The 19,795-nt window shown below is 36.4% G+C and overlaps 1 protein-coding gene across 6 annotated transcripts in view; it reads left to right on the top strand.

Moving 5' to 3' along the window:
- The window catches only part of PTBP3 (polypyrimidine tract binding protein 3), a 113,820-nt gene that overhangs the window by 19,361 nt on the left and 74,664 nt on the right, over positions 1–19,795 (top strand). For 3 of the 6 annotated variants that reach the window (XM_039240496.1, XM_039240524.1, XM_039240511.1), the window contains exon 2: positions 19,581–19,662. In XM_039240496.1, coding sequence (XP_039096427.1) covers positions 19,632–19,662 — 31 coding nt within the window. In that variant the 5' untranslated portion in view covers positions 19,581–19,631. Of the gene's footprint in view, positions 1–19,580; positions 19,663–19,795 lie in introns of those variants that run through there. The other 3 variants (XM_039240504.1, XM_039240530.1, XM_039240515.1) reach the window with 2 other exon arrangements.

Here is a 19,795-nt window from a genome sequence, read left to right as displayed (position 1 = left end):
ATAAGAAAATTAAAAGGATATATTTCACACATGAAGAAGGCAAGTGCTTATTTTTGTGGGGGGTGGCAGATAGAGAGGGGGAGAAAGAATCCCAAGCAAGCACCACACTGTCAGCAGAGTCCTATGTGGGGCTTGAACTCACGAACCATGAGATCATGACCTGAGCCAAAATTGGACACTTAACCAGCTGAGCCACCCAGGCACCCCAGATTTTTGCCAGTCTTATTGGTGAGAGATGTTGTCTTGATTTACTTAATTTTTTTTTTTTTATGAGTGAGGAAGAAGATATTTTTATGTTTTTAAGGGTTGTTTTTATTCCTCCTTTCTTTTGGATGTTGATTCTTGTCCTTTATTTTTTTATTGGCTCAACCTTTTTCTTTTCAACTTAGAAGCTCTTTGTAAATTAGGGAGGTAAGTCCTTTGTCTACAGTGAATTGCAAATATTCACTCCCAGTGTGTCATTTAACCTGCTTAAGAAACTTTCTGCCAAGTGGAGGCTTTTGATTGTTGAATAATTGCAAATTATTTATTTTTTTGTTGTAACTCTGGATTTTGAATCGCAGATACTAGGCTTTCCCCATTCGAGGCTTACAAAGGAATTCATTCATGTTTTTTTCTAATATTGGTATGACTGTTTTTCATGTTTAGATTTTTATTCATATGGGGTTTATCCTGGTGTGTGGTGTGAGTTATGGGGTAAACTTTATCTTTTTCCAAATGGCTATCCAGTTGTCCAGATACCATTTATTTATAAAGTACATTTTCTCTACTATAAATTGATGATATGCTTTGGTATTTAAGCTGCTGCCAATGTAGTATGACCATAGGTAAAAGACCCTGGTTATTCTAATTGTCAGTTGACCTGAGAGAGAACAATAGGCAGAGTTGGAGAGAAACTTCTTTATAAATAATAATACCTACTAAGTCTCTTGTATATTTTTGTATATTATCCTCACAACACTATGAGGCAGATGTTTTATTTTCCTCATCTTAGATATGGAAAATGAGGGAAAAAAGAGACCAAGTAATTTATCCTTCACCTAGAAAGAAGTGGAGTTAACTATTTGAACCCAGAGGGTATGCTTTCATAGCCTGTGGTGTTTAAGACATTTAGCCCTACAGCACTGTGTCCTGTATTTGATCACGGTGGAGGCAGCACAGAGCCTCCAGTTTCTCCCCCTTTCACATTCATTACTAATGCTGTGGTAGCAGCAGTGACCATGGAAGTAGAACCTAAACTAAAGAAATGTGCCTGGGTTCCAGTTTTGCCAGTGAGCTACAAGAACAATTAAGATCTGTTTGGGCATTTGGGTTTGGCAAGTGTTCAGAAAATAGTTAATGTAGCAGGCCAAAGACTGTTGTCCCTAGAAAGGCTGCTTGTAAGGCTGGCCCTTGGCTAGAATCCTGGCTGGTAAACAGTTCTCTACATTGATATGACTTGTCCTTAAATGATAAGAGTGGCTGATTGTTCCTAGAATGTTTGTGTAAATGATATGGTTTATACTTTCTGGGAGTCTGGAATTTTGGTACATGCTAGGCAGAGGGTGTCTGTGTGACCCAGCTCCCAGTAAAAGCCCTGGACAGTGAATTTCTAATGACCTTCCCTGGTTATCACATTCCACATGTGTTATCACACTTCAGTGCTGGAGGAATTAAGTGTGTGTGGCTCCATTGGGAGAGTACTCTTGGAAGCTTGCACTTGGTGTCCCCCGGCTTTTGTCCCATACACCTTTCTCTTTTGTCTACTTTGCTTGGTATCTTAGCTGTGAACACAACTTTCTGCCAAGTCCTGTGAGTCCTTTTAGAGAATTATTGAACCTGGAGTTGGTCTTGAGGTTAATTCTAGACATCAGCATTAAAATGTTTGCTGTGATTTGGGCAGTAGTGCTTAGGTGAGGGTGGGGGTTGGAGAGTGATAGAGAATGAATGAATGTATATTGAATTTGAGAGCTTTATATCTTTGGGATGCTAGCAGCAACAATAGTTGAGACTCACACCAGAGGAGAGTTTCCTTCTTCACATGCAAAAGGAATACTGGCAGATTAACAGTGGTTTGTACTCAGTCACTATTGCAGACAGGAACTTCATTCAGCAGCTGTATTGCTAGCGATGACATTTAGAGCAATAGCATCAATAACAAAAGAGCAGTAGTAGCTGCAGAGAGTCAGCCTTTTAGACTGGGCTAGCACTCCTCAGATTTTAGGATTTGTCATTTAAGAGAGGACTTCTGCTTATGAAAATGAGACATTTTCTTGAGAAGTTGTATGACAGTCTTGGGTGACAGAAAAGAGCCAAATCCATAATAATAGATTTTAACATCTCTCTCAATTGATAGAATAAGTACATAGACATCAGCATTATAAGTACATCTGTACATATAGATATCTGTTTATAAGTACTACTTTTGCTCCCCTCCCCCAGATTTTAAAAAATGCATTTTATCCCTGTCTTGCTAGGTATCAGTATGCAAGAAATCCTTTATAAAAAGGAACTTTGTGTATTTATTATAACATTAGACCAATTTTACAGAACAGGATACCAAACCTGTGATGTGACTGTAACTTAATACCTTAGATCAAACAGGTGGTAAGTGACACAGATTCAGACAAAGGTTTGTTGGCAAAGCACATGATCTGAAGACCATCTTAAGTCCATATAATGTGACTGTTACACAGTTTAGAGGTGCTTGCCGATCACTAAAGGATGCAAACATAAATTTTATTTTTTTAAGAAATTTTAAATAAATGTTTTGTTAACATTTTTGACATGGTAATATGGTAATAGTCAGTAGTAGAACTGGCCAAAAATCCTCATGAAATGTATTTGATTGAAAGACCCAGTATGGAACTTAAGACACATACTGGCAAAAATTTTAAAGTTCATATTTTTCAAAATGAAAATAACTCCTTCCTTTCTGATTGATTAATATTTAAACATGACAGATAGAAAAGCCAGATATGATAATTGCTGCTAATAACATTTAGGAAAATTTAGGTAAATTTGCTTTTAGACTTTTACATATATGTTCACGGTACATATGTAACTATTATTTTATTTTTACAGAAATAGGAAATACATGTTATGACTAAGATATGTGGTTTTCAAAATGAACAGTGTTATATTAACTGATAATCCAGATTGAAAAGTACTATTTCATCATTTTATTTATTTAAAAAAATTTTTTTAGTGTTTTTTTAAAAATTTTTTCCAATATTTTTATTTCTGAGAGAGAAAGAGGGAGAGAGAGACAGCGTGAGCAGGGGAGGGCCAGAGAGAAGGGGAGACACAGAATCTGAAACGGGCTCCAGGCTCTGAACTGTCAGCACAGAGCCCGACGTGGGACTCGAACCCGCGAACGATGAGATCATGACCGGAGCTGAAGTCGGCTGCTTAACCGACTGAGCCACCCAGGCGCCCCTAGTGTTTATTTTTAAAAGAGCCCGAGTGGGGGAGGTGCAGAGAGAAGGGGACAGAAGATCTAAAGCAGGCTTTGCGCTCAGAGCAGTTAGCCCGATATGGTGCTTGCACTCAAGAACTGTGACATCATGACCTGAACCAAAGTCAGGCTCAACAAACTGAGTCACCCAAGTGCCCCATGTTTCATCATTTTAATAACCACCTAGTATTTCATTGCATGGATATATTGTAACTCATTTAACTAATCTCTTATTATGAATGTAGTGATGAGTCAATGTTTAGGCAGTTTAGCACACAATTAAAAGCATGGACTCTGAAATTGCCGCATAAGGGCTTTAATATTTTTTTAAATTTGTTTTAATGTTTAGTTATGAGAGAGAGAGACAGAGACAGAGTGGGGGAGAGGCAGAGAGAGAACGCAAGACACAGAATCTGAAGCAGACTCAAGGGACAGAGCCCAATACAGGGCTCAAACTCATGAATCGCAAGATCACGACTTGAGCCATAGTCGACACTTAACTGACTGAGCCACCGAGGTGCCCTGGTTTGAATCCTTATTTGCACAAATCCTTTATTTGTACTCTTTATTTGTAGTATGATTTGTCTGAGTTACATAACTCCTTTGTGCCTTAGTTTGTTCATTCCCAGAATGGTATTATCTTTCCAATTCTTTTCTTAGAAACCTAAGAAATAGTTAGGTTTTGTTTACAAATGTATGCGAAGAGGAAAGTTATAGTGATTGGCTTAATAGAAAAACTTGCAAGTGTGTATATATTTCAGAAAATAGGTGTCAATGTAAATATTACTGCTAGGACAATAAATTACTAAGTATGAAAACTAACCAAAACCCAGACCTTTGTTATTTTTACAATTCCTTTGTTAGAAATAGCATTTATAAGCAGTTTCATGACCAAAGTTGTGTCTTTTTCAGCAGCTATAATGGAAGAGAGAACATTTTCTCCTTGCCTTGATGAGATTTGTTTTACATGTATTTATAAAGGCTTGTGATATCAAAGTTATACAGTAATATTTCTTTATCACCTTGAGAGAAAAAAAGTAATTGAAAGAGGCTCAAAAGTTAAAATGCAGAAAGGAAAAGGGTAGAACTAGTATTTTTAACCAGTTATATATGACGTAATATTTTGAACCAGTTGGTCACCACAATAATATTGAATGATGAGGATTTTGTGAGGAATTGATATTTCATTGATTCTCAGGTCCACTTTTTTATTAACATTTCTGACATCAGAGTGCATCCTTACGTTGATAGCATATTAGTCAATAGTGCCAATTTTTAATTGGCAGTACTTTTTCTTTCTAGGTGTTAGATAAAGTTGTGGGCCTTAAAATTGAAGGCTTCTTAGATTACAAGAAATATGTATGATAGAGTGCATAGAGCACTACTTAGTATGTATTAAGTAATCAGTAAGTATCCTTGTTTTTATTTTGCTCTTGTAATGGATGATTACATGCAGCTGGTCCCCAATTATGATGGTTTGATTTAAGGTTTTTCAACTTTATGATGACATGAAAGCTATGCATTCTGTAGAAACCATACTTTGAATTTTGAACTTTTCCCAGGCTTGTACTAAACACTGCGAAACTCTAAGGAAGCTTTGCAGCTGTAGCTCCCAGTCAGCTGTGCAATTACAAGGTTAAACAAACAACTGATACAGATAAAACCATTCTGTACCCATACAAGCATTCTGTTTTTCACTTTCAGTATAGTATTCAATAAATTACATGTATTATTCAACTCTTTATTTTAAAATAAGCTTTGTGTTAGATGATTTTGCCCAACTGTGGGCTGTGTAAGTGTTCTGAGCATGTTGAAGGTAGACTAGGCTAGGATGTTCAGTAGGTTAGGTGTATTAAATGCAGTTTTGACTTAGGTTATTTTCAGTTTATGATGGATTTATCAGAACGGAATCTCATTCATAAGTTGAAGAAGGTCTATATACATATCTTTGTATATGGTTCTAATGTAATTTTTTAAAATGTTTTATTTATTTCTGAGAGAGAGAGAGACAGACAGACAGACAGACAGCATGGGCAGGGGAGGGTCAGAGAGAGAGAGAGATACAGAGTCTGAAACAGCCTCCAGGCTCTGAGCTAGCTGTCAGCACAGAGTCCGACGCGGGGCTTGAACCCACGAACCGTGAGATCATGACCTTTAACTGACTGAGCCACCCAGGTGCCCCATGTATGGTTCTAATGTAAAATGAGGTCTAGATGTGGAATAAATGGATCAAAGGGTTAGCATAACATACTAGAGGGGAAATTTATTATACTCTAGAGGAACAGATATGTAGGGTGAAAAATAAACCAGGCCTAGATTTTTAAAAATTTATTTTAGAGAGAGTGTGTGTGCATGAACAGGAGAGGGGCAGAGGGAGGGGGAGAGAGAGTCCCAAGCAGGTTCCAGGCTCAGCATGGAGTCCAGCACGAGGCTTGATCATGCAACCATGAGATTATGCCCTGAGCCAAAACCATGAGTCAGACGTTCAACTGACTGAACCACCCAGGTGCCCCTAAACCAGGCCTAGATTTTAATTGTACCATTTACCCTCTCTAACCTATGTTAAATAATATAGCCTGTCTGATTTGTATAGTTTCTTTGAAGGATGAGAATTAGAGAATATATATAACTAGAGAATTAGAGAATCTTAAAAATGTAGACTGACTACAGGGCAAGAATATTTTACAGTGTTACCTATTTCAGACAGCTAGGACATTTTTTACTTCTTTTTTCTCATCCCACTCCACATCTAATTCATTAGCAAATCCTTCCAAGTATATTCAAAATCCAGTCGTTTTCAAATCCAAGTATATTCAAAGTCCACAGTAACTGGCACTATTTTAGCCCTTTATCTGGATTATCATTATAGTTTCCTAACTAGAAAAACCAGAGTTTCTGCTCCCCTCTTTGTATTATTACACACTATTCTCAGCACAGTAGCCAGAGTGATTTTTTAAAAAATAAATCAGATCATGTTATTCCTCTGTTCAAAACTCGGTGTCCTTCATTTCACAGAATAACATTTTTTAGAATGGTCTTCAAGGCCACACATGTTACGACACACCCTCCTAATCTCTGTTTTCCCTTGGCTTACTTTGTTTCAGTAACAGTTGCTTCCTCAGAGTTTTCTAGAACAGGCAAGGCATTCTAGTCTGTTTCCTCTGCCTATAACATTCTTCCCTCAGATAACTACACAGCTAACTCTTTACCTCCTTTAAGATTTTGCTTAAATGTCACTTTCTCTTGTCTTTCCTTTACTGCCTATTTAAAATTGCAATCTTTTTAATCTCTGACTGCTCCTTATCCTGTGTTTTAAAAAGCACTTATGACTCTAAAACATAATATGTAATTTAATATTTTTGATTATCTGTTTCCTTCTGCAAGATTGTAAACTCCATGCATAAAGGGCAGGGTTTGTTTTGTTTGTTTGTTTGTTTGTCATTCACTGGGCTTTTCACTGGCTCTCATAGTTGGATACTCAGTATTTGGATTTGTTGAATAAAGGAATATTATTGCTAAAACAGTTATACATATTGATTCAGTATGTAGGGGCTATGCCTGTATAGCAGGAACTGAATATTTAAATGAATAGCATTTTGGTCTATTCATTTAATAGAATAGAATATTTAAATGAATAGCATTTTGTCATGAATTAGAAGGCTTTTGGAGGAAAAATTTACTAGTCATTAAAAAAGAACATTTTATTGCTAAGATGCCCATATAAAATGTAGGCAGTCAAAATCATTTTATTGAAACTGTGTCATAAATGGGATTTTGAACATTGCTATAGCTTTATTTTTATAGACTTTGCCCCATTATTGTCTTTTTTACTCTCGCTGTCCCAAAATCTCAATAGTGGTAGACTTGGAAAGGAAAATAGCACAAATGAACAGTTTGGCAACTATTTGGGGGGGACGGTGGTAATCATTTTTTAAGAATAGTGTTGGCTCATTTGGTTAAGCCTCCAACTTGGCTCAGGTCATGATCTCATAGTTAGTGAGTTCGAGCCTGGAGCCGGCTTCAGATTCTGTGAGACTTTAGATAATACCACTTTTATTTCTGTTTCTGGAAAAACATATCATCCGCAGGATTAACGTTTATTTTCTGTTTTGGGAAGTGCTCATAGAGCCTCACTAATACTGTCTGCTAGAAATTTAAAAGAGGGGTCTCCCTTGGCTTCATGGCATTTAAGATTCTTTTATTTTTTTTTTAAATAGTTTTTTTTTAATGTTTTTATTTATTTCTAGGAGAGAGAGACAGCGTGAGCAGGGGAGGGTCAGAGAGAGAGGGAGTCACAGACTGAAACAGGCTCCAGGCTCTGAGCTGGCAGTCAGCACAGAGCCCGACGTGGGGCTCGAACCCACGAACCGCGAGATCATGACCTAAGCGAAAGTCGGACGCTTAACCGACTAAGCCACCCAGGCGCCCCTAAGATTCTTTTATTTTAAAATAAAAGTACTAGGATCATATACAATTCTGAGATAACTTTGATAGCCTCTTTTTTATGGTCATGGTATCTTGATAGGATAAAACAAATGATACCTTATTCTTGAATTTCATGTGCATTTTTGGTATGATTTGAAGATTAACTGAGTTAATGGTTTGTTTTTCAGAATCTTCCTTACATGTTACTTTAGCGGCTGTTTCTCAGTTGTGTGGATTGCTTTCTGTCATAATAATATTGCTTTAATGCTAAATAAAACCACTTTCCATCAAATTTGATAATGAAACACTTTATTTGTGCTGCTAATTACACTATTCTTTTGCTTTGTTGATCCTGTATATTTCATTATTCTTCAATAGGAGAGAACTTTAGTAATTGATACTAGAGGCAGTGAAGCTGTTCCCTGTGTTGACTTAGCCAGAGAGCTAAGAGCAGAAAGCAACTGTTGCACTTAACAAAAATTTACTGTGTTTCTAAGGAGACTGTTGATCCATTGTTTTCATGCAGCCCACCTTCTGTGATGTCTTCATTTGGCTTGTTAAAGCCTTTTGTATAATGTTAATTTGTTTCTTTGTGGTACAGGGGTCTTCATTCTCCTCATCATCCACCCATCTCTTAAACTGTAATTTATCCTAGCAGTCAGCCCTTGTGAGAGATCCTCAATTTACCTAGGTCTGCATCGCTTTTCTCTTACTTTAATGGAAAATTGCTTTTCAGACACTTAGGATATAAATATTAAGTATAATTTTCAGAAAATTTTTTGTACTGAGGTAGTCTGTAATTATGGATGGTGATGTGTTTTCAGGACAAAGAATTTATGTCTAGGAAAGAAAAGTTGTTTTTCAAAAGAAGGGAATGTTTAACACAGAACTGTGTTTTTCTCATCTTTTACAGAGCTTTACAAAGTAATATGACTTTTGGGATTTGAGCTTTATGATATTAAACAAACCTTTGTTTTCTATAATTTGAAAATGAATTCTTGGGGGAAAGATTAGCCAGTAAATTCTGATTATCAGAATAGTTTTTCTGTGACTGCATTTTCAAATGTAAGCTCCTTTTGTTCTCTTTGTCTTGTGCTTAACAGACCCTTACCTATTAGGGTCAAAAAATTACCATTTTTCTAAAAGTATCATAATTATTTGAGAGATGTGTGGTTTATTTTATATGATGAATAGTCAACTCTTTCTGATGTAAAACAGGATTTTCAGGTATGAAACTTGAGGATCAAAAATTTTTTCTAGTGTAATAAAGTATAAAAATAAAAATAGTCATGGGCCTTCTGGGTGGCTCAGTTGGTTAAGCGCCCAGCCATTGATCTCGGCTTGGGGTCATGATCTCACGTTTGTGGGTTTGAGCTCGGTTTGTGGGTTTGAGCTCAGTTTGTAGGTTTGAGCTCTGCATAGGACTCCGTGCTGTCAGCTGCTTAGGATTTTCTCCCCTCCCTTTTTCCCTCCCCCCCCAAAATAAAGAAAAACAAAAATAAATTAAAAAAATAAAAATAGTCATTCCAATACTTCACTGGATACTATAGTGTTTGCTTTACTTATAAATTCCTCCTGTTACTCTTGAAAGATCTTGTAGAATTTTCAGACTTAAATGTTTTTATTTTTTTTAATGTACGTATTTTGAGAGTGTGAAGGAGGCAGGGAGGGCAAGGGGCAGAGAGAGAGGGAGACACAGAATCTGAAGCAGGCTCCAGTCTCTAAGCTGTCAGCATAGAGCCCGACGCTTGAACCCACGAACTGTGAGATCATGACCTGAGCTGAAGTTGGACACTTAACTGACTGACCACTCAGGTGCCCCTTAAATGTGTTTATTTTGAAGATTCTGCAATTTATCATTTTATTATGGCAGCTTATATTTTGTGTGGAAACAGAGTGTGACAGTTAAGATGTTATATTAATTTATTTAAGGTGTCATATAAATTTAATTATTCTGGTTTTTCTATACTTGAATATTTGGTCACATTTTTAGGTTAAATTTTTCTTTTATAATTAGAAGACCAAATGGTAATTCAGAGGCTAAGAGTAAAGTTTCAAAAAAAAATCTGTTAAATGAGTAGTTTTATTATATTTGATTGATTCATCATTTAACCATGAGAGGAATTAGGCCAACTGCAAAGTTAAGGGACACAGTCCACAGAAGACTACCCTCACTTCCAGCACCAACTGTAAATTCTGGGGGTTTCCCAAACCAATGCTGAGGTCCCATAATTTGCCAGAAGGACTTACAGAACTCACTGAAAGCTGTTATACTCATGGTTAGTGATTATTACAGGGAAAGGGTATAGATTCAAGTCAGCCAAGGGAAGAAACACATACAGCAGAGTCTAGGGAAGTACCAGACACAGAGCGTCCTTTGTCCTCCTTTGGCATTAGGACACATTACTTTCCCAGCATCAGTGTGTGGCAGTACTTATGGAGTATGGTCAAACAGGGAAGTTCACTTGTGCTTTAGTGATTAAGTATATTTTTTATTGAGAAGCTCTTTTGTGTAGGCATAATTGATTGTCCTTGAGGCTGATCTCATAGTCTTCAGGCATGACATCAAAACCCCACATTTACCCTAAATCGAATTGTTGATTTTTTGGTGTGGTCAGTCCATTGTCAGTGACCTAAAGCCCCCAAGTTTAAAAAAGAAAAAAAAAAAAACTTTTCAGGCATGACTTTCTAGGACTTTAGAGATACTTACCAGAAGGAAAGGGTAAAAGCCAGGCTTCTAATTGGCAAAGTTAAATTCTTTACTACACAAACTGTGAGCCAGTCTCTGAGTAATATTAAAGTAAGGTGGGGGGGGGGAATAAAATGAGGTGGTCATGTGCTAGGTCTAACACTATTTGAAAGACCCCTATAGAAATAAAAATGCTTTTTCCTAGTCTCTTGTAGTGTAGCAGTAACTTGAAGTTAGTCTGCATTGTTGAGTAGGAACTTGGGATTTCTTGCAGTCTTACTTTACGCTCACAAAGGACAAATTGTTTATTTCATTTCTGAATATTTATTTTGCATAGACTACAAAGACTATAATAGTGTGGCAAAAGCTTATCAGTTATAAAAGGATTATGGGAGAGGGGCATAGAGTCATAACATAATGTTGCAAAATGCACTTAAAATTGACTTATAAAAATAAAAAATTTAGATATTTAACATCTATAGATTTATCCTGAAATCACTGAGTAAGTACACAAAGATGCTTAAATAAGGATGGTTTTAGTGAACATTTTTACTTTTTTCTCTTAATAGATCTTATCAGTGTTCTGCAGGAAAAGTCCTAATGACCGACCAGGCATATACATGCTTTATTCTTTCTCATCCTCAGAGGTTAATCATAAATGGGACTTTATGAGATCTCTTATGCAATCCTGTACAAAGATGGTTTCAATTTTATTTATTAGAAATGGATGTATATTTTAAGAGTTTATTACATAAAATGTGAAAAGTGTTGCTTTCAGTTTTTAAGCATGTTTTATCAAAACCAGGTTTTTCATTAATTTTTTGCTGTTGCTATGATAGGGAGGTGACATTTCTTTTTAAACCTTTAGAAAGTTTTCTTTACTGAAAGAATGTTACTTTTCACCTTTAGGAGATTGTTATCTAATACTAATTACATTGAATACAAGTAACATGTATAGCTTTTGAAATTTATTTTTTTTTTAATGTTAGTTTATCTTTGAGAGAGAGACAGAGACAGAGCATGAATGGGGGACGGCAGAGAGAGGGGCAGACGCAGAATCCAAAGCAGGCTCCAGGCTCTGAGTTGTCAGCACAGAGCCTGATGCAGGGCTCAAACCTGTGAACCATGAGATCATGACCTGAGCCACCCAGGTGCTCCGACATGTATAGCTTTTGAAAAGGACTGAGTAATTTTTAGTGTATATCTGCCAATGTTTAGTGATGCCTGTGTATTAGAAACATTAATCCTCAGAGGACCATGAGGATGGGTATCATCATGATCCTCATTTCACAAATGAGTAAACAGCCTTAGATTAAATAATGTGTTAGTATCATACAAAGGTAAATTTTAGGTGGTGGAGTCTATTCAAACCTAGATCTGGTCTACTCTAGAAGACTGTTTTACTTTAGTCTTTTAAACCACTATTATGTTTCTGTGTTCATTAAGACATTTGTTTAGGGGCATCTGATTTCGGCTCAGGTCATGACCCTGCGGTTCGTGGAACCCACGTCAGGCTCTGTGCTGACAGCTCAGAGCCTGGAGCCTGCTTCCGATTCTGTGTCTCCTTCTCTCTCTGCCCCTCCCCCACTCATGCTCTGTCTTTCTCTGTCTCTCAAAAATAAATATTTAAAAAATTTTAAAAAGATATGTATATAGTGGTCCTCAGTTGGGTACACATTAGTGCTTTGGAAATAATACAGGTTTTGCCTTAGCCTAGACCTATTGGTTAAGAATCTTTGGGGTAGGACTGATACATGGCATTGATTTTAAACTGATTATATAGGATTCTCTCTTTCTCTCCCTTTACCCCTCCCCCCTACTCGTGCACACGCTTTCTCAAATAATAAAAAAATTTTTTACCTCATTATATGATTGTAATATATAACCAAGGCAGAGAGTCATTACATATAATGTACCTGATTGACAGTATGCTGTAGACTGTGGGGAAATATAATCAAGTATAAGACACAATAATAGACCTCAAAGTGGCTGGAAAAAAACCTTTGCATACATGTTTGGCAAAATGTGTGATATTGATAGCTATGCATATAGGAAGAATACATTATGCAAGAGTACTAAAATCCTAAAACACAACATTGTAATGCCACAAGACAATCAAAAATAAGGTCAACCTCTTCATTTTGGGGATAGAAAAATTTTCAAGTATGTGGTAGTAGTTATTTGTAGGAATGGGTATGTAGTGAAGGGATAGTGTTTGAGGTGGGAGAATAGCATAAAGAGGCAAGAATAAAGATAATGTGTCTGGGGCAAATTACAAGACAGGAGTGTTACTGTGAGTAGGAGGTCTAGGTTAGAAAGAACTTTTAATAGCCATCATAGTAAGTTTAGAATTGGGAATAATTTCATGGTTTTTTTTTTGTTTGTTTTTTGTTTTTAAATATTTTTAAAAAATTTATTTCTAGTAGAGAGGGAGAGAGAGAGAGACAGCGTGAGCTGGGGAGGGTCAGAGAGTGAGGGAGTCACAGACTGAAACAGGCTCCAGGCTCTGAGTTGCCAGTCAGCACAGAGCCCGACGCGGGGCTCGAACCCACGAACCACGAGATCATGACCTAAGCGAAAGTCGGACGCTTAACCGACTAAGCCACCCAGGCGCCCCGGGAATAATTTCATGTTAATGGTTGATTGGTGATTTACTTGTTAGGAAACTAGGTAAGAGTTTATTGAATGAGATAGGAATAGAACTCTGAGTAACTCTGTTCTCCCCAAACTGAAACTGAAATGACTTGTGTGCATGAAGACTGCAGTGAAGTTTTTGGATTCTTAGCTGTCAAGCATTGTGTGGGGCCTTTGTTAACAGTTTGATACCTTCACCAGACACATTTTAGATAATCTCATGTGCCTGTAAGGGAGTGGTTTACTGAAAATTTTTTCTTTGTAGCTTTTGGATACCAAGAGTCTAGATTAAGAGTTGGTTCCTTGCTGGGGCTCCTGGGTGGCTCAGTCCATTGAGTGTCCAACTTCAGCTCAGGTCATGATCTCAAGGCTCATAAGTTTGAGCCCTGCATCGGGCTCTGTGCTGCCAGCTCAGAGCCTGGAGCCTGCTTTGGATTCTGTGTCTCCCTCTCTCTCTGCCCCTTCCCTCCTTATGCTCTGTCTCTCTCTCTCTTTCTCTCTCTTCTGTAATGTAAATAAACATTTAAAAAAAAGTTGTTTCCTTGCAATAGGTAACTTATTTGGATGGTGGAAAGGTATGTTTTGCACTTTTGGCTCTCCTTTTTGTAATGTGTGACTTTCATGACACAGCTTTATTCCTTTTTTTTCATCAATCTGTCTTTTAAATCCTTCAGTAGAATTCTTATTTGCCTCTCCTTTAAGCTGTTATATTCCTTTGCATTTTAGTTAGAAGAGGCTATTAATTTTTTTCCAGAGTTCTCATTTGCTCATTTTTTTAAAAAAAAAGTTTTAATGTTTTATTTATTTCTGAGAGATAGAGACAGCATGAGCAGGGGAGAGTCAGAGAGAGAGGGAGACACAGAATCTGAAGCAGGCTCCAGGCTCTGATTTAGCTGTCAGCACAGAGCCCGACACTTGAACCCACAAACCGTGAGATCATGACCTGAGGCAAAGTTGGACGCTTAACCGATTGAGCCACCCAGGCATCCCTTATTTGCTCATAATTTAAAGTTGTTTAATTTTTCTGGTGTAGATTGTCTTTTAAGTCTTCCCTTCCTTTATCTTTTGTATAGATTCCCATAAGGAACTCCTAGGATTGTTTTTTCTTTGAATGTTGCCTGTCTTTGAAGGGGTGCCTTCTGGATCACCATTGTATGGAGTAGTAGTGTGAGGCATGAGCTCTGACAATGAGCTGTAGTAATTGACAGTTGGACTAGTCTCGTTTTATCCCATCTTGAGGATTGAGCACAGGTGATGATAATGACTATTTTAAGCCAGCAAAAAGTCTCAAGTCAGTAGGAATTCTCTAGCTTAGAATGATACATCTGTTTTGGCTTTTTTTGTTTGTTTTTTGTTGTTTTTAACTTTTTATTTGGGAAAAATTTCAAGATTCATAACAAATTGTAGAGATACCTTGAAGGGGTCCTGTGTACCATTCCAGGTTCCTCTAATGGTTACATTTTAATTACAGTACACTATCAAAACAAAGGCATTGATAAAATGCCTGTTTATAATTGTTTCATTTTATTGCATGTGTAGATTCATATAACTATCATTACAGTCAAGATACAGAACTAATCTCTCACCACAAAGATCTCCCTTTCAGCACCCCTTAATTACCCGCCACCTCTCCCCAACCATCTCAGTTCCCTCACAACAATTGGTCTCTTTTCTATATAATTCTGTCATTTTGAGAATGTTGTACAAATAAAATCATAGAACATGTGAATTTTTGTCTTGAATATATATGATCTTTTGAGGTTGCTGTGTATGTTTCATTTTAAAGAAACCACCAAACAGTCCAGAGTGGCTGTGCCATTCTTCAATATATGAGAGATCCACTTTTCTTCCACATCCTCACCTGCATTTGATATTGTCACTATTCCTTATTCTGATTGTTCTGGTAGGTGTATGGTGATGTCTTAGCCTTATATTTTAATTGATAGTGCCCTCTGTGGTTTTTTAAATTTGCATTTCTGGGGTACCTAGGTGGCTCAATCGGTTGAGTGTCTGGCTCAGGTCATGATCCCACAGGTCTGGGATTGAGCCCTGCGTCAGGCTCTGTGCTGTGTTGGAGGCTTTAAGATCCTCTCTCTCTCTCTCTCTCTCTCTCTCTCTCTCTGACCCCCGCTTGCACTCTCTCCCTAAAAAACAAATAAATAAAATAAAATACTGTGCTTATTTTTTTTATTTGCATTTCCTTAATGTCCAGTGATGTTTAGGATCTTTTCATGTGTTTATTGGCCGTTTGTTTATCTTTGGAGAAATGTCTTTTCAAATGCTTTTTGCCTGGGTTTTGGGAGGATGTTATTTGTTTTTATTTAGTTTTTGTGAATATTTTCTACCATTATCTGGATTGGCTTTTCATTTTTTTTCTTTTTAATGGTGTCTTTTGAAGAATGAGAGTTCTTAAAGTTTGTATTTAAATTGCAGTTAACACAGTCTAATATTAGTTTCAAGTTTACAGTATAGTAATCAGCACTCCCATACATCACCTATACTCATCACAGGTGCACTCCTTAATCCCTATTACCTGTTCAGCATGTCCCCCTCCACCCACCTTCCTCCTGGTAACCATTCATTTGTTCTCTATAGAGGACTCTCTTTCTTTTTTCTTTTATCTCCCCCTTTGGTCATGTGTTTGTCTCTTAAATTCCACACGAGGGAAATCATATGGTATTTGCCTTTCTCTTATTTCACTTAGCATAGTACTCTATAGCCCCACCTGTGTCATTGCAAATGGCAAGATTTCATTCCTTTTTTATGGCCAAATAATATTACATTCCACATATGTGCGTGTGTGTGTGTATACAGTGAAATATTACTATATATATGTGTGTGTGTGTGTGTTCTTTATCCATTCATTAATTGATGGACACTTGGGCTGTTTCCATAATTTGGCTATTGTAGATAACACTACTACAAACATTGAGGTGCATGTATCCCTTTGAATTAGTATTTTTGTATTCCTTGATAAATACCTAGTAGTGCAGTTGGTGGACTTTAGGGTAGTTCTATTTTTAAGTTTTTGAGGAACCTCCATACTCTGCTCCACAGTCACTGCACCAGTTTGCATTCCCATCAACAGTGCAAGAGGGGTCCCCTTTCTCCACATCCTAACCAACACCTGCTGTTTCTCATACTGTTGATTTTAGCCATTCTTACAAGTATGAAGTGATATCTCATTGTAGTTTTGATTTGTATTTCCCTCATGATGAATAATGTTGAACATGTTTGCATGTATCTGTTGGCCGTTTGTATGTCTTTGGAAAAGTGTCTGTTCATATCTTCTGTCCATGTTTTAATTGGAGTATTCATTTTGGGGGTGATGAGTTGTATCAGTTCTTTATATATTTTGGATATTAATCCTTCATCATATATGTCATTTGCAAATATCTTCTCCCATTCCGTATGTTGTCTTTTAGTTTTGTTGATTGTTTACTTCTCTGTGCAGAAGCTTTTTATTTTGAAGTCTCAATAATATTTTTTGCTTCTGTCCCCCTTGCCACAGGAGAACTATCTAGAAAGAAGTTGCTATGCCTGATGTTAAAGAAGTTAAGATTTTTATGGTTTCAGGCCTCATATTTAGGTCTTAATTCCATTTTGACTTAATTTTTATATATGGTATAAGAAAGTGGTCCAGTTTCATTCTTTTGCATGTTGCTGTGCAGTGTTTACTTTTGTTTTGACCATATTTTGGACTCCATATAAACGCAGTAGTATTGTCTAATATATTTTCTTTTGTGAATGACTTCTTGTGCTTTCAAGATTTATCTGTGTTAGTGTGTAGAGCCATAGTTCAGTGCCACAAACCACTGAATGCATTTACAAAAAATCTATCCATACTATTTTTAAAAACATTTTTAAATGTTTTATTTATTTTTGAGAGAGAGAGACAGTATGAGCAGGGGAGGGTCAGAGAAAGAGGGAGACATAGAATCTGAAGACAGGCTCCAGGCTCTGAGCTGTCAACACAGAGCCCGACGCGGGGCTCAAGCCCACGAACCGTGAGATCATGACCTGAGCTGAAGTCGGACATTTAACCGACTAAGCCACCCAGGTGCCCCTATCCGTATTATTGTTGATAACATGTGGCTGTTTCCAATTTGATGAGTAGAAATAATGCTGATGAGAACATTTTCATATGTTTAGGTGCCCATTAGCATGAAATCTCTTGAGTGTATTCATAGTAGTAGAATACATAAGGTTTGAAGGATAGTCATATATTCAACGTTAGTATATTGGATGAGTTTTCCAAAATTGTGCCAACTTGCACTCCCACTAGCAACATACTAGTTCTGATGTTCCACATTGTTATCAACTCTTGGGTTGGTCTGAGGGTTGTGGGTTATCGTTAAACTGTTATCAACTCTTGATATTGTCAGTCTTTTTAATATCTAGTATTTTATTGTGGTTTTAACTTGCATTTCCCTGATGATCAGAGAGGTTAAGCATCTTTTCATTTATCTATTGGATATGGTTTTAGTCATTCAGATATAGCTTAGAAAAACTTTTTTTCTGGTTCACTTACAGTGTTGGTGGCTGTTCTGAAGCTGTATGTGTTCTTTTTCTGGGAATCAGGTTGAAAAAGCAGCCCCTATTTCAGGAGGAAAGAGGAAAAAATTAGCAGAAACTACTAATATCATTTGAAGCTTCTACTTGTCACATCTATTCATATTCCATAGGCCAGAGTGTATCATAAAACTATGCTCAATGTCAGTGGGTGAGGGAAGTATTCTCTCACAGGAGGCATTGCAAGTTATATTACCATGGATGGGGGTGAAAAATCCTTTCACAGGACAAGGGGAAGGCACAAATACTCTGGAACAGAAGTAAAGTCTACCGCTTTGTTAGGTGTCTGTTGAACTCTTTTGTTGTTATGTTTGGACTTTCTTAGTGATTGTTAGTGGGGATTTTTTTCCTTCTTTTTTCTTTTTCTTAGTAAGTTCTGGATATAAAACTTGCTGGTTATATGTATTGCAGATATTTTCTCCCACTCTGTAACTTGCCTTTTAAATCTCCTAATGTCTCTTATTAAATTCTTTTAAAAAAACCTGATACATGATATTAGTTTCCAGTATACAACATAATGATTTGACATTGTATATATTATAAATAAAATTATTAATTTCAGTGTTGTCAAGTTTATCAGTATTTTTCCTTCTTAATTGTGCTTTTTTTCTTGCTTAAGAAATCTTTCCCCACTTCAAAATTATGAAAATATTCTTCTCTTATCTTTCTGGAAGTTGAGGTTTTCCTTTCTATTTCATCTTATGTGCTTATTTAATTTCTTCCTCTTGTCCCAAGCTGTCTGTTTAAACTAGTGAATAATTTCCAGATGTTTAATACAGGAATTACTTAAATAATTATATTTCTGTTATGCAAACACATTAGTGCTTTGCCTTACTTTACCAAAGGCTGAACTTGTGTTCTACAGTGGTACTTAAACACCTAAACATTAAACATATTTTGGAGCATCATTACTATTCTAATATTTGTAGGATAGTTTAAGGATTAAATTTTATCATCCAGTAGACCAAAATATTTGATCTTCAAAACTGACCAAATTAAGCAAACAATAACATTTGGAAATTGGGTGATTTAAACTTTGTACATGACATTTATTGTCCATTGTAAATGTAAATTTGGTAATAGATCTTAGAGTTAAAACGAGAAGGCTTGTGTGACTTGTCTTTTCAGATTAACAGTCCAGCTTGCAATTGGTCAAAACTCTCATCAGCAGAAAAGAGTAAATTATTTAATCAATAGCTTTTTAAGAATTAGTACACATTAAAGATCATTTTGAAGATTAATGGATAAAAAATAACTGATATTAAAGGATTTCAGCCATCACCGAATATGGAAATAAATTGCATCTTTGTGTTCAGCTTTAAAAAAACATAGATATCAAGAAGTCAGGATTCTTAGCAGGTGCTACACAAATTATTTCCACATGAATACTTAAAAATATACTAAAAAAATTTAATAGATTTTAAAATAGTAAATAGATTTAAAATATACCAAATATACCTTAAAATAAATTACAGAAACAATTTCAGGATGCAACCCCTAAATATGGTTTTTGGCCCTTCAAATGTAACATCTGAAGTTTGGGTTTGTTCAAAGAGGGTTGCAGGATTATGTCCCCAATTATGTGATAGCAGGTTGGCGTTTGGGGGGGGATGGGGATATATAACTAACAACCATGTGGATATGCAGTAATTTTTTTTCTGTAAAATTCACTTCCAACCTTTAAAAGATTTTGTGACTCTTGAGGATTTCCCTTTAAATGCCTTGATATTCAAACAGTAATAATATTAACTTTTAATATTTTTAGTAATAAATGTGGACCATTATCTGACTTGTTTTATTAACAATATTGCCCTTGCTTTTCAGCGGGGATCTGATGAGCTTCTTTCTTCTGGTGTCATTAACGGACCTTTTACCATGAACAGTTCTACTTCTACAGGTGTGTATGGTGAGTTATCATTTTTTCAGAATCTAGAATGTTTTCTTTCCATGAGTTTCAAAAATTTTTTTTCTTTGTTTGCTCATCTAAACATTTGTTGAAGTGCCATTATTTAGAACGAAAAAAAACTTATCACAGTAAA

Source organism: Hyaena hyaena, unplaced genomic scaffold (assembly GCF_003009895.1).
Source record: "Hyaena hyaena isolate Hyena2069 unplaced genomic scaffold, ASM300989v1 scaffold_6, whole genome shotgun sequence".
Classification (NCBI taxonomy): Eukaryota; Metazoa; Chordata; class Mammalia; order Carnivora; family Hyaenidae; genus Hyaena; species Hyaena hyaena.
The sequence above is the reverse complement of the archived record's forward strand: the minus strand, read 5'-3'. Positions and strand labels throughout refer to the sequence as shown.